Here is a 13,905-nt window from a genome sequence, read left to right on the forward strand (position 1 = left end):
CAACAGTAAACTCTTATTTACACTGTATCACTCTTAGTTACCACAGCACTTAATATCCAGTGTATTTGTAATGAAACTGATTTCGTTTAGGTAACGCTTTTCAAAAACCAACTACGTAAACTGAGTTGTCATCAACACTTTACTAAAAAAAGAATTACACTCACAGAAGTAACTAACCTATCTCTTTTGTGAATTAAAACCTATAAGTCCTTCCTCACTGTGTGATCTTATTACTGAACACTTAACTAGAAACAAAGTGTCATTTCAGGAAAGATGACCTTTGAAAGTTTAAAATCATAAACCAATTAAAAATGACAAATTTGGAGATAATTTGTATTTTTCCCCAACTACTGTAATACAAACCTGTAGTTATTTATGTGGATTATCTTTCAGCGAAGCTAGAAGGTAGCCATTAGACTAAAAGTACGAGGTGGCAACCCTGCCTAACCGCTTGAGCGGGTAGGCCGACGGTGGCTGGGGGATACCATGCCGCCACTATATATACTCTCACGGCCGTGAGTTACCGTCACTTATTGATTGCAGGCAGGACTTCTGGGGGACTGGTGATGGCAGGCCAATTTATGTAAATAACTACAGGTTTGTATTAGTTAGGGAAAAATACAAATTATCTCAAACTTTGTCATTTGTTCCCTTATTAACAAACCTTACGTTATTCATGAAGACTCACTCTTAGGATGGAAGTCCTAATTCTGGCATGGACATTAACCCAGGTTTACCTAGTACAGTGTATGACTGTGGTCTAGGGAAAACTTTGAAACCTTGCTAAACATAGCGGCCTAAGCAATTCATTGTCATGAGAGCTATGTACGTCTTGATGAACATATTCCGAGTTTATATAGGAATCAGCATTGCTTACCTCGTGGGAAGCAACGGGGACATGAACAGTATATAAATTTATGACTATACTAGGCTATACAAGGGAAGTAATAATACCTGCAGAGGTTGAAGCCAGCTTGCAGAGGGACCCAGGTGCTGTACCCCAAGGGGGGGGGAAGATGGAAGAAACAAAAGTGCCAGACATACTCTCATTCATCCCAGTCTTAACCCGGGTAACCAATGTCCTCAACCATCTGCTACTTATCCAACAAGTAGCCCGAGGAACCAATAGTAAATGTATCGAGTACGCTCTGGGTCCCGTCTTTTAAATAACGTATTTTGACATTTCCACACGCCTGCCTGTAATACCTGCACCACGGAAAAGCTGCATTTAAATGCCAGGGACGTACTGGTGCCCCTGACATCATGGGCTCTAGGTCATCGAGCCGGAGGAGGATCAGGAACTAAAGCTCTTTCAATCTTGGCGTATCCTGAATGAAATGGTGTTCTTAGTGATTCTCCTCTTAACCCTTCCGGAGCTTACAAAAAGTGATGTCAGTCAAGGGTGTGATACTGCAGTGTGTTTAAGATTATATCTCAAACTCCTCACTGGGCACAATAGCAATTGATTTGGATCATTGGTTACAGAATGTAAACTTATCACCTGAAAGGGCCTGAATCTAGGGTCCAGTGCCCCCAGATTTTGAGTCTTAGCAATGAACTCAGACGAAGCTGAGTGTAACTCCCCCCCCCCCCCCCCCCCCCCCCTAAATGGTTGATGTCATATGAGAAGCCATGAAGTTCACTGACACTCTTTGCCGAGGTTAAAGCGAGCACGAACGCCGTCTTCACAGTGAGGTTTCGGTCAGTTGCATGGCGTAATGGTGCATAGGGAGGTCCTTTTAAGGACCTCAAAATGCGAACCATGTTCCAGAGAGGAGGCCTGACCTCTGACTAAGGGCAAGTGATCTCGTAACTCTGTACAAGTAGAGAAAGCTCCAACGAGGAAATATCCACTCCTTTCAGCTTAAAGGCGAAGCTCAAGGCTGAGCGGTAGCCTTTCACTGCCGAGACAGAAAAAGCTTTTCCTCCCGACGGTATAAAAGGAACTTAGCTTTTACAGGAATGAGGCATCGAGGAGATATTCCTTCCATGACACCCACCGAAAAAGATTGTCCATTTCGCTTGGTACACTGAGGCTGAGGACTTATGCAAGTATCTGGACATTCTCTCAGCAACTTCTTGTGAAAAGCCCTTCTGAGAGAGGAGACGCTGAATAGTCTCCTGACGTGAAGTCAAAGCAAACGCACGGTTCTGTGGAAGATGTTTGCGTGAGGTTCGTTTGAGTAGATCTGGTCATGAAGGAAGTTCTCTCGGTAGATCTACTAGTAGTTGCAGGAGGTTTGGGAACCACTCTGCATGATGCCATAGTGGAGCTACAAGGGTCATCATTAGGTTTTTAGATGCTCATTAGGTTTTTAGATGCTCTGGTCTTGTTGAGCAATTTTCTTATCAGACAGAACGGGGGAAAAGTGTATATGTCGATGTTGTCCCACCGTTGTTGAAATGCATCCTGCCATAAAGTCTGAGGGGCAGGGACTGGAGAACAGTACAGCGGAGGCTTGCTATTCAGAGATGTTGCGAACAGTTCTACAGTCAGGGAACCCCACAAAGTCAGGACTTTGTTGGCTATCTAAGGATTCAAAGACCATTCACAGCCTACTATCCGAGTCGCTCTGCTCAGATTGTCTGCGAGCACATTCCTCTTGCAGGAATGAAGCAAGCTGATAAGGACACCGAATATTTTTCTGACCATTTGAGAATCTCTACTGCATGATGGCATAGAGACTCCAAAAAGGTAATGCCTTGTTTATGTAAGTCACCACTGGAGTGTTGTCGCTCAACACCGCCACAGAGTGGCCTGCCAGTAACTGTTGGAACTGACGAAGAACTAGGTACGCTGCTCTCATCTCTAGGAGATGAATGTGCTGGTACCTTTCTGGCTGACCAAAGGCCGGAGATTGTGTGATGCAGCAAGTGGGGGCCTAACCTTCTTTTGATGCATCTGTAAAGAACATCAAGTCCCAAGGAGAGAAAAGAACATCTCGACCTCTGCAAAGGTTTTCGTCTGCCACCCACCAAAGCAGGTCTGTCACTTGTTTCCAAGTAATTGGAACTAGTGTCTGGCGGATCCGAGTGTTGGTTCCACACTGACTTTAGCTGCCACTGCAAGGATCTTATCCTGAGGCAGCTGTTTGGAACTAGACGGAGGAGAGAGGTTAGATGACCTAACAGACTCGACCAACGATGGGTCAGTAGATCTTCCCGTCCGAGGAGAGGTGATGCCACTTCTCTCAGCCTGTGTACTCTTTTGTCTGATGGGAAGACTTTCTATCGGACGGTGTCTATTAACATACTAAGGTATACCAGTCTCTGCGTAGGAAGCAGTGATGACTTTCCGAGATTTATCAAGACCAAAAATCCTGACTAAACTCGAGGAGCATGTCTCCGATTCTGCCAGAACCAGCCAATATTCTAGATATCTGAGGAGACGAATGCCATTCCGGTGAACCCAAGATGACACTAGAGCAGACACTCTGGTAAAGACTTAAGGTTTTGTCGCGAGACCGAAGCAGAGAACCTTGAACTGGTATATTCTGTCATGTATGAATCCGAGATGCTTCCTTGAAAATGGATGGATTGGGATCTGGAAGCATGCGTCCTTGAGATTCAGAGTACACATGAAGTACCTTGGCCGAACTGCTTGGATGACCGTGTCTGCGGTCTCTATCCTGAACTGAGTCTGTTGAACAAACTTGTTCAGAGGAGAGAGATTGAGGACTGGTCTCCAGCCTCCAGATGCCTTTTACACTAGAAAAATTTTACTATAAAAGCTTGGACACCCGTCCACAACCTCTTGGAAAGCGCATATCTGCAGAGGGCCAGTTCCTATGCGGGTCCTTTCGCATAGAAGCATAAGTGTACTGGATCACGAGTAAGAGGAGGGAGAGATTGAATGAACGGGACACGATACCTTGTATACCTTATAGCGACCACTTCAACTGTCCAGGGATCTGCCCCATGATGCTGCCACTTCTGCCAGAGGTGATGCAGACACCACCCACACGTGGTAGGTGATGAGGATTGTCATTCCTAGCAGGAGTGACCACCTCGGTCATTACCTGTTGCTCACTTCTTTCATCTGAAGGACATTTCCTTTCTGGCCTTTGGACTGAAAGGGACATCTGGACACCTTAGTAGGTCCTGAGGACCAAGAAGTTGATGGATTAGCAGTAGCATGCTGACCACTTGAAGACAGGGATGGTCTTTCATAAAGCTCATGGCCCTATGAAGGAGAGAATCGTTCGACGATTTCCTCCATCGCTCAGCAGCCCCCCAGGCTCAAACGTGAGATTTCCACCTTTGGCACTTGTTTGTGGAATTTCCCAACGACAGTATCCCTTCTCGAGTATAGCACGTGCTCATAAGTTGACAATGTGGTGCGACAAAACTCAAGAGTTCAGGTTCCTAACAAAAGGAAAGACTCCTAAGACTTCTAGCAGACTCATTTGAAAGATCGTGGGAGCGTACCATGTAGACCAAGGATCCCAACCATAGGTCAAGCCACAAAGCAACCTGCATGGCATACTTTGCGCCTCCCTCAATGTTGAGGAGCTCAACTGCCGAGAGGAGAGGGTTTAAGTCGGAAGACCCTTCATCACAGATTCCACCGAAGGGTCGAGGGACATGGTAGAATGTAGTTCCCCCTTGATCTCATGATACTTCCTTTGTAGAACGAATGGAAGCGATAAAGACCGTGAGGAAGAACCTACCCTCAAGGAACTAGAGGTTCTGGCTATCGCCCTGGAAGTTCAGGCTATCTGGGCAATAGCCTTGCTTTTGCGGCTATCAGGCCTTTGGACCAAGGCAAGGCTGCACTGGTCCTAGGGGACTTCTGGGTTTCAAAGATCTCGTCGAGAACCATATCCTACCCTTCCTGGGTGGTGGTACAAGGAGTTGACAGTCCATTAATGGCCCTCATGCAAGAGAGGACCTACCAAAATTATGTTCTGACTCTCGTCTCTCTTATTCCGAGTGAAAGTTCGGACTAGCTGCTCTCGGAATATTTTTATCATCCGTGTCCAACGGCCCATCTACCTCCGTGCTCACATCCAGAGCTTGGGGAAGGTCAGGGACAACTACTGTATCAAGTGAGGGACCTACCACAGGGGACCTACTGTTTGCCTCTGCCAAACGGGCTTCCCTTACCTTGACGTTCTTGGGTTTGGTTTTGGTGTCTTTAGATTCCCTTCACACAGATAAAGTGTTCCTCCAAGATGTTGGAAGGAGGCACTTGTGAGGGTTTATAGACACCAATAGCCAAAGCCTCAGCTGCAGGAGCCATAGGCTTTTCCTCAGGTGGAGGTAAGGAAATTGGACACTAGTCTGGAGGCACTACCTCAATTTCTGGAGGGTTGAAGGGGTGGACAGAGATCTCCCTGAGAGAGCCAATGTCCCTACTCATTCTAGGATAGACGAGATCGGCGTGCGGTGAAGTTACGTGTCTTTGTCTCCCTCGCCTTCACAGGAGTTAAGAGAAGGTTATCCAGATAAGGATCAGAGGGCAGAGGCACCATGGCACTAGATCGATATGGGGAAGATCGTCTTGCCTTGTCCAACAAATGTCTCCTAGGGTCAGAACTCCTATGAGACAAGATCGGGTCAGACTCCAAGGGAATCCAAGGAGTGGCCCTGACTGGATCAGTCGGGGCCTGTGGCAGTGGAAGAGCCACACCCATAGACTTATGCAGGGTAGTTAGGAAGGTACTAACCCATAAAGGCAGCTGAGTGCCCTTTCAGAAGTCCTGGGTTTCCCTAGAGAATCCAGGGGGAGGAGAACATCTTCTAGGAGGAATGCTAGAGGGAGACTGCGCGGACCTAGAAGAGTATCTCTGTGGCAACAGGAGGTGCTCCTTCGTCAAGCGAAGAGGACTGTCCGGGCTGTTAGTCACGTTAGCATACCTATTAAGAGGCTCCTTAAATCTTTCTGGAAAGGGTATAGGCCTGCCGCCAGAGGTGGTAGAAGCTGGAGGCGGAGGCAGAGGTATTGGTAACGCACTTGCTTGCAATTCAGAAACCCCAACTCATGAATGGCTCTGGAAATCGCCGATTTGCGTGTGAAATCACGTGCTTCACATGCAAAACCTCAAGTTTAGCGCGACAATGGGCGCAATTAACGAGCAGAAGTGCTCATAACACAAGTACTAAGAGCCATACTGGAAGGAGGAAGCTTCGGGTATTCTTGTTGCTTCAGAGGACCGCCTACGCCAGACGTAGTAGACAAAGAGGACCTGAGTAGGGGCAACTCTAAACGTTGGCGAGCACGTCACAGAGGGACACTTTGTAGAACATTGTATGAGTGAACGCTGCGCTAAAGAAGCGTAGGCAGCAAAGGGCACCGGAGATGGCTTAGCTGGACGCCTATCTGCAGAATGATCTGTCTAAGGATCAGGTTCGGTCGAAGGCCGTTTCGGAGAAGGACGGGTTGAGAAGCAAACTGCACGTTAGCTTACCTCTTCCTCTAGACGAAGAACATCTAGACCTTGATCATAAAGGCAAAGTTCGCAATCGTGAACATACTGTTCATGATCGAGAGCATCTAGTCCTCGATCAAGAACAGCGTGAACGTCGTGAGTGCCTAGCTCGCGAATGTGAGCGTTGGCCTTGCGATCGTAACATTGTTCTTGCGAACGGTGCCCTCGCAAGCATGAACGTTGCCCTTTTGAACAGGAGCTTTGTCCTCTTGAACTCGAGCGTTGCCTTGTGATCTAGATCGGCGCGATTTAGAACGCGAGCGTCCAGACCTAGATCTAGACTCAGTTGCTCAAGATCATGAAGAACGTAATCGCGAGACTTTACCTCGAGAAGAGGAACGCCTCCAAGGAGAGCGTTGAGACCGTCTGTCTCACGGGCATGAAGCTCTAAAGCAAGAGCGCCTTCTGGACGAAGAGCATTGAGTTCGAGATGACCTATAATCTGTATGATCTTCAGATTGTCACGAACGATGATCAGGAGAAAAGTGTCCCGAAGGACAAGATGGAGAAACTTGTCCCCGCTCACCACTGGTGGAAGGAGCGCTGGTCTCTTGAAGATCATCACCTACAGCCAAAGCATTTCTGTGGGAAGAGACAGAAGTTTGAGGGTTAACGGACAACGATGTCCAAGGATGGCGAGTAGGATCATCATCAGTAGGAGGCCGTTGCAGGGGCGAATGCGAACGATCGCCTAGTCCACGCATGGAAGGTCCAGGAGGCCAACAGATGTACCTCGCAAACCTCCAGAGCATAGGTTCTTGTGGCCTCTGGAGTAGGATCCTTCCCGACACCACGCTGAAGGAGCCTATGCACTTCTGCTCGATTACCCTCAGGAGAACGCGAACAAGACAAGCTTTAGAAGGAGGCTTGGGGGTGCAAGAAGAAGCACACACTTTCCTCGCCCCTAAGGGAGAAAGATCGCGCTTAGCCTTCTTCTTTCTGCGCCATCCAAACTTCTCCCATTGGGAGGCAGGCCACTACCTACTCTCTCCACAGGGCAAACCTTGCTCGCAGCGATGCCCTCTACACGAAGGACACAGAGAGTGCGGGTCGGTCTCCAGCAATGACGTGAAGGTACCACGAGCAGCACCCTCATGCCCACAACAGGTCGACATGAAGGCGATCAGAAGAAGCACAAGCACGCCTGAAAAGGGAAAGAAAGATTACGAAGTCAATGGCAGCCTTTGGAGTGGAGAGAGGAGACGTCCGCTCTCTACAAGCCAAAATAAAAAAGCGACGTACAGTAGCTTACAGCCGGAGAGTATATAGGGAGGCAGCTGGGTACCTCCCAACCACCCCCCAGCCTAACAGCTCAAGCAGTTAGGCAGGGTTGCTATCTCGTACTTTTAGTCTAATAGCTACCTTCCAGCTTCACTGAAAGATAATCCACATAAATAACGTAAGGTTTGTTAGTATGGGAACTAACTTTTACTCTCAATAAATCAGTCTTGCTATCATACAACTTTACAACCCTCTGACACATCACCACCTTTCCTCTCCAAACATCTGTGTGGTACAGAGTAGAACATCTAATGTAAACATACCAAATTTTAAAAATCAAATATATACAATAATTATGTGTGTAAAAATAATGGTACATACTGCATTTAAAAAATACTATTGGAAAGGATACGAGATCTCTGGGTGCTCCAGATCGATGATCTAAAGTCAGATGAGCGGCAAAATCATCTGTGACATGATTAGGATCCCCTCCAGGCACAGATGCACATATTGGACACACCTGCAAATATAAACAAAATTATTCAGATAAGCTTGGTATGAATGATAAAAAACAAGTTACTCTTCAGACAAAATCATACATTCTTGGTAAGAATTATCAAAACTTAGTAAACTTTAGACAGAATCAGACATTTTTGGTTAAGAATTATCAAAACTAAATAAACTTTCAGCAAAGCTATATACTTTTGGTAATAATTATATAAAAAAAAGTAAACTTTGACAAGTTCTATATGAAAATAATCACTTCCTAGTAAGCAGAGCTAAAAAAAGTAGAAAAATTTGAAAAATTCAAAGGAACAAATCAAAATATTTTACAAAGATCATAAATGAAGATGCAAAATGAATGCCATACTAAAAATGTTTAACAAACACATCAATACAAAATTAAAATGCCTTCCACATACCACTTCATATGCAGTGTCCGGATGGTCCACGGTGACATGGTCCTGAAGGGATGTTTCTGTATACCCCATTTTGCCACAAAACGGACAAGTTAAACTCTGTGGCTGGTCAACTGACAGTGCCTCCCCTCCATAATAAACATCTGCACAATAAACAAGACCTTTCAGTAAAGAGAAAACCTCCATGGAGGTCACTCAACAGTGAATCAATAAACTACCGATACTGAGAAAACACCAGAAATATCTACAATGAGAAAAAGTGGCTTTAATCAAATTTATACAAAAAGTTTAGATATTCCAGAGCAACAAATTGTAAAATCATCAACAAGCATAAAGAATGCAAAATTTTCATCTCAAAAAATTTTTCAGTGTGGTTATTAAATGAATATGTTTTCCAAATCTGCTCCACTATCCAATATCTTTCAACTGCCAGCAAGGCAAATTCTAGATTACCTTAACCCTTTCACACCCCAAAGAACGTACTGGTACGTTCTTGCAAAACACTGTTAATTGCATGTTGTACTTATTTTTGATAATTTTATGAGAAACTTCAGGCATTTTCCAAAAGAATGAGACTAACCTGACCTCTCTAGGACAAATATTAAGCCTGTTAGAGCAACTTAAAGAAATTATATAGCAAAATGTGCTCGAAATTTAACCTTATGATGGGGGTAAAAGGGTTAACTTGGGTGGCAAAAGTTACATGAAAAGTTCAACTAGAATCACAGAGTTAAAGAGCTCATTTTTTCCAGAGCTGAGCCAAAAGATTTGTTCTTCAAAAAGACACAGAAATCAACTGTATGCTACATCACAGTTTCCTAAAAAAAATTATAACTAATGCTAAAAAATACTAGAGATCAAAAATATTTGTCAAACAATTATGTCCAGCACTTGTCCCATATCGTCAAATGAAGTTTGGCCAATGACACAGAAAAAACTAAACGTCTGGTTCTAAGAATTACAGTAACATCACTTCATGGAAATAAATACAGTATGACACATTTGGTATAATTTGTATTTTTCCTAGCTATACCAACTAGCAGCTCTTCACTTGGGAGTATTATTTCGGCAACAGCTGAAAGCAACCATTAAAACTTTTGTGAGGTGCAACTACCCATCGTTAGTTAGCAAAAGGAGGTAGCATGGGTAGACCAACCACCCTGCTAACACCAGCACTGGTGAACAACCGACACTTTGCAATTGCAGCAGGACAGGACTTCTGGAGGAAGGAGATGGCAGGACCAGTATTTGTAAAGACCTACAGGTTTGAATGGCTAGGAAAAATAAAAATTATTCCAAATTCATTATTTGTTCCAGGACTGTATAAAAACCTTCCGCTCTTTACTTAAAAGACTCACCCCATGGTGGGTGGCTGGAGACTCTCCCGAGGTGACACACTGTGCTTTGCACGAGCTGTTTAGAGGGCACCCTGACACCTAATGATCCTTATAGGATAACGGCCTGGGTTATTGGTGCTAGAGTAGAATTTAGCATTGTGACTTAACCAGCTAAGCATAATTTTGGAGCTAAGCTCTTCAATTCACCTAGACATTGCCCGACTCCACCCCGCTTGGAGAACGAAGATACAGTATAACAAATACATTAACATACCAGTATATCAGGATGCACAAAGGGCATGGTACCCACCTGTTGTCAAAGGAGGTCAGGTTGCAGAGTCCCTTGGATGCTGAACTGCAAGAAAGGGGAGGATGAAATAAAGTGGTCAGTCATTCGCACGTTCATCCTAGACTTACTGGCAGGTACCACCTGCCCTCAACCAACAGCTCCTTGTCCTACAAGGGAGGTGAGGTGTTGTTGACCACATTTTGTGCAGCCACTACAGGACCTAAGGTAAATGTATTCAGGTTCCTGTGGGAGGTAGCCGCTGTTTGCTATTTCTACAAGCCCGCTTCTAACACCTGCATCACAGAGAAATTCTTTTGAATGCCAGTAATGTGCTGACACCCCTGATATCATGGGCACTGGGACAACAACTGGAAGATGAGGAGCCTTGATGCATGGCTCTCTCAATTTCCTATGTAATCCCAGAAGATACCAGTTCTTTGTAATCTTCCTCTGGTTCTGCCCGTGCTCACCAAGAGCTTGCTGGTCTGATGTCAGACTCTGGAGGTTCTTTTTATACATTTCCTCCTTATCCTAACAGGGCAGAGTAACAGTTGGTCTGGGTCATCTGTTACAGAAGAGACTTCCAATCTAGAAGGGGTCTGATTATAAGATCCGCTCCAGCCAAATTTTGAGTCTTGGCTAGGATTCCAAGACGAAACCAAGTGTCACTTGCCCAAATCCCTGTGAATGGGCGACGTTATTGGACAAACCATAGTAGCTTGCTGTTAGGATCTCAAAATTGTTACATGATCTTTTAATAAATGTTTACAACAACAACCCTTAAAACATGGGAAATGAATATAAAAAGAAACTCACGAAAAAAAACACAACACGTTTATTCACAAACTTACAAAGAAAACTAATGTTACTTCTTCAGTTACTTTAACTGACAAATCAAATCAATCAAAACACCAACAGAAAAGGGCAACAGTCAGTAAGGTAGAAATACGTAAGGAATAGTTTTCTGCGGCTGCTGAGACGATACTGGTACGGAGACTTCAGGCTTGAGAACGTTGCAGAAGGGCAGCTGAAGTTCAGATGAAACTGGCACGATGACCGGATTCAAAGACATCACAAAAAGGGTGGCATCAAGAATGGACATCAGAGGTCTTCTTCCAAGAATTCGATGATACTGTTGAAGTAAGGCTTGAGAAAGTTGCAAAAGGGCGGCTGAAGTTCAGATGAAAGTGGCACAATGACCGGATTTGAAGACATCACAAAAGGGGTGGCATCAAAAAGGGACATCAGAGGTCTTCTTCGAAGAATTTGATGATAGTGTTGAACTAAGGCAAGCTGCAGGCAGTGTTGGCTACTTCTTGTCACAAGCAGGGAGGGCTGGCTGTTTCAATCTGTCTCTTCTTCTCAGCCATAACAGGATCTTTTGGAGATAGGCTTTTGTTGTCTGAAGGGAAGGTTAGAACCTGGCTCTATCAGACTTCTGGTCTTCTATGTTTCTTATCTCGCTAGGACTTGGATCTTATCTGCTTCGGACATAGTTCCTCTCTTGTCTTATGTCCTGTCCTATCTCTCTTGGACAATCTCTTCTTGAAGTTTATATACCCCTGTATGGGCAGAGTTAATTATAGTGGGCGGTGGTCATCTCCATAGAAGGCGTTCTTTTTAACAATTCTGCATTTCTATTGGCTTCCTCAAAAAACCCCCAATTCGATCACGTCATGGAAGCTTCTAGAAGAAATTTCTGATGCAATCTGGACCACGTGTTAAGTCGTAACAAAAGGGCAGCACGTGTCCTTCCATGATGACATATATCCTAAACAAGGATTTCCCTCAGGCTCGGTTTCTCAAAATATGCTGACTCCACTAATTAAGACGATGACATCTTGGTCATCACACTTTGGGAATAGATATTTTTGTCTTTTATTACATCCTTTAAAAAGTATTGTATCTACTCATGACACTTGCTGACTCTCTTTGTAGAGGACAGAGCTAGGAGAAAGACCGTCTTCTGGGTCGTCACGATCTGATGCTTGACGAAGACAGTGCCACGAAACTTGGCGTCCAATGCGACTTGTGCCCCATGGGGATAATGATGGCATGCGGCGGCCACAAGAGATCAGCGCATGGGCAACCGAAGGAGTTCATTTCATACAATTATGGGGTGTTAGCAAATGCCTGTAGTTGTTTAAACCTCCTTAGGGATGGGAGTTTCCGATGAAGAAGCATAGTCTCACATGAAAGGGTTTGTTGGCCCAAAACACACTCAACCTTCCCCGCACATGGGTTGGCGAGTAGTCTTATGTCATCTCCTCGGAAGGGAACGAAAAAGGCTGGGTTGTACTTGAAGAACAGCTGTTTCTCCCTTGTAAGAGGTTGAAAACATGAGGCGAAGGCCCCAATGGGCTTGGCCTAAAAAAAAGCTCATTTGTTGTGCCCAACATGGCATGATGTAGGCAATAACCCTAAGGAGTTATAGCCTACTAGTAATTTCTCTCTCGTAAGACGAAGAAATAATGAGGCAGAGATCCCAAAAGGGTCCGGCTTCACAAAGCTCTTAAAGGTTTGTTGTGCCTAAAGGCATGATGTTGGAAATAACCCCGAAGAGTCAAGCTTATAAGAATCGTCAATGGGAGAGATGGCGAACGCAAGCAGTCGGCAGGCGTCACCATCTGCGCCAAACACCCTAACGGGAAACTGCACAAGACTTATTTTGTACCCTGAGGGTATGGCAGTCGCCCAACTCCCTCGTCGCCAAGCTCCGAAGAGCAAGAGCAAGAGCATGGCATGGAAGAATCCAATTCCCAGCGGAGGAATCTCACATGGGGGAAAACACTTGGGCAAAGGCAGTCTCTCCTGCGGGCGGGAAAGGCGACCAATCCTGGTTGCCGCTGTCGGAAATTCCCACTGCAAGCAGGAACATCATTGGACAGTGGCTGGTGGAGGGTAACTCTCCCTTGGAAGAGAAATTTGCCCAACACCTGGAGGAGGGTAAGTCTCCCTCAGAAGTTAAAGTTATCTAACACCTGAAGGCAAACGATCCGGGCAGCGCTCTCTGCTTACTGTCAACAACCTTTGTTCAAGTTGAAGGTCTGCATCGAGAGCTGCCTGTGAAACATAGCCGAAGCAAGTTTCTGGGTTCACCGCAATGGGCACCAGTCTGCCACTGTTCTCATTCCTATGCCGGAGCTGCAGGAATGAAAGTGAGCAGGAGCAAAAGAGCTGCAGTAAGCTATAACACCCTCGGATCCATTCCTTAAAGGGGAGACCAGAAAGCCCCAAAGAAGGTAGGAGTTGCTGCAAGCAGCAAAGAGAGAGACTTCCCTTGGAGGCTGGCACCGTTACTTCCCTACGGGAAGCAACAGCGTTCACACAAAAGGGAAGTCCGGGGTCACCACCTGAAAGAAAAAAGGAATTTTCAAACTTAGGCCAGTAACTTTCAATCGTAAACCAATTAAAAGGTTTTGTTGGGAGAGTAAGACTACGTCTTTCCTCTACCGAGCCAAAATAAAAAGTAGTAATTGTTTACTAGTGTTGGTATGAGTAGGGAGTGGGGTGGTTGGTCTACAACGGCTAACCGCCTTCACTAACTAGCAGAGGGTAGTTACACCTCGCAAACACTTTAAGGGCTGGTTTCAGCTATTGCTGAAATAATATCAAGTAAAGAGCAAAAGGTTTGTATACAGTACCGGAACAAAGTCTATTTCTTTATAAAAAGTATGAGCAGTAATTTTATTAAAAAGATAAATTCC

General features: G+C 45.1%; 1 protein-coding gene across 5 annotated transcripts in view; it reads right to left on the minus strand.

The window, feature by feature from the left end:
* Kcmf1 (Potassium channel modulatory factor 1) overlaps positions 1-13,905 on the minus strand; it is a 100,310-nt gene that overhangs the window by 40,754 nt on the left and 45,651 nt on the right. For all 5 annotated transcript variants that reach the window (XM_068383482.1, XM_068383481.1, XM_068383485.1 and 2 more), the window contains exons 3-4: positions 8,576-8,715; positions 8,064-8,172 (exon numbers count right to left, since the gene is read on the minus strand). In XM_068383482.1, the coding sequence (XP_068239583.1) occupies positions 8,064-8,172; positions 8,576-8,715 (249 nt within the window). The remainder of the gene's footprint in view (positions 1-8,063; positions 8,173-8,575; positions 8,716-13,905) is intronic.

Source organism: Palaemon carinicauda, chromosome 11 (assembly GCF_036898095.1).
Source record: "Palaemon carinicauda isolate YSFRI2023 chromosome 11, ASM3689809v2, whole genome shotgun sequence".
Taxonomy (NCBI): Eukaryota; Metazoa; Arthropoda; class Malacostraca; order Decapoda; family Palaemonidae; genus Palaemon; species Palaemon carinicauda.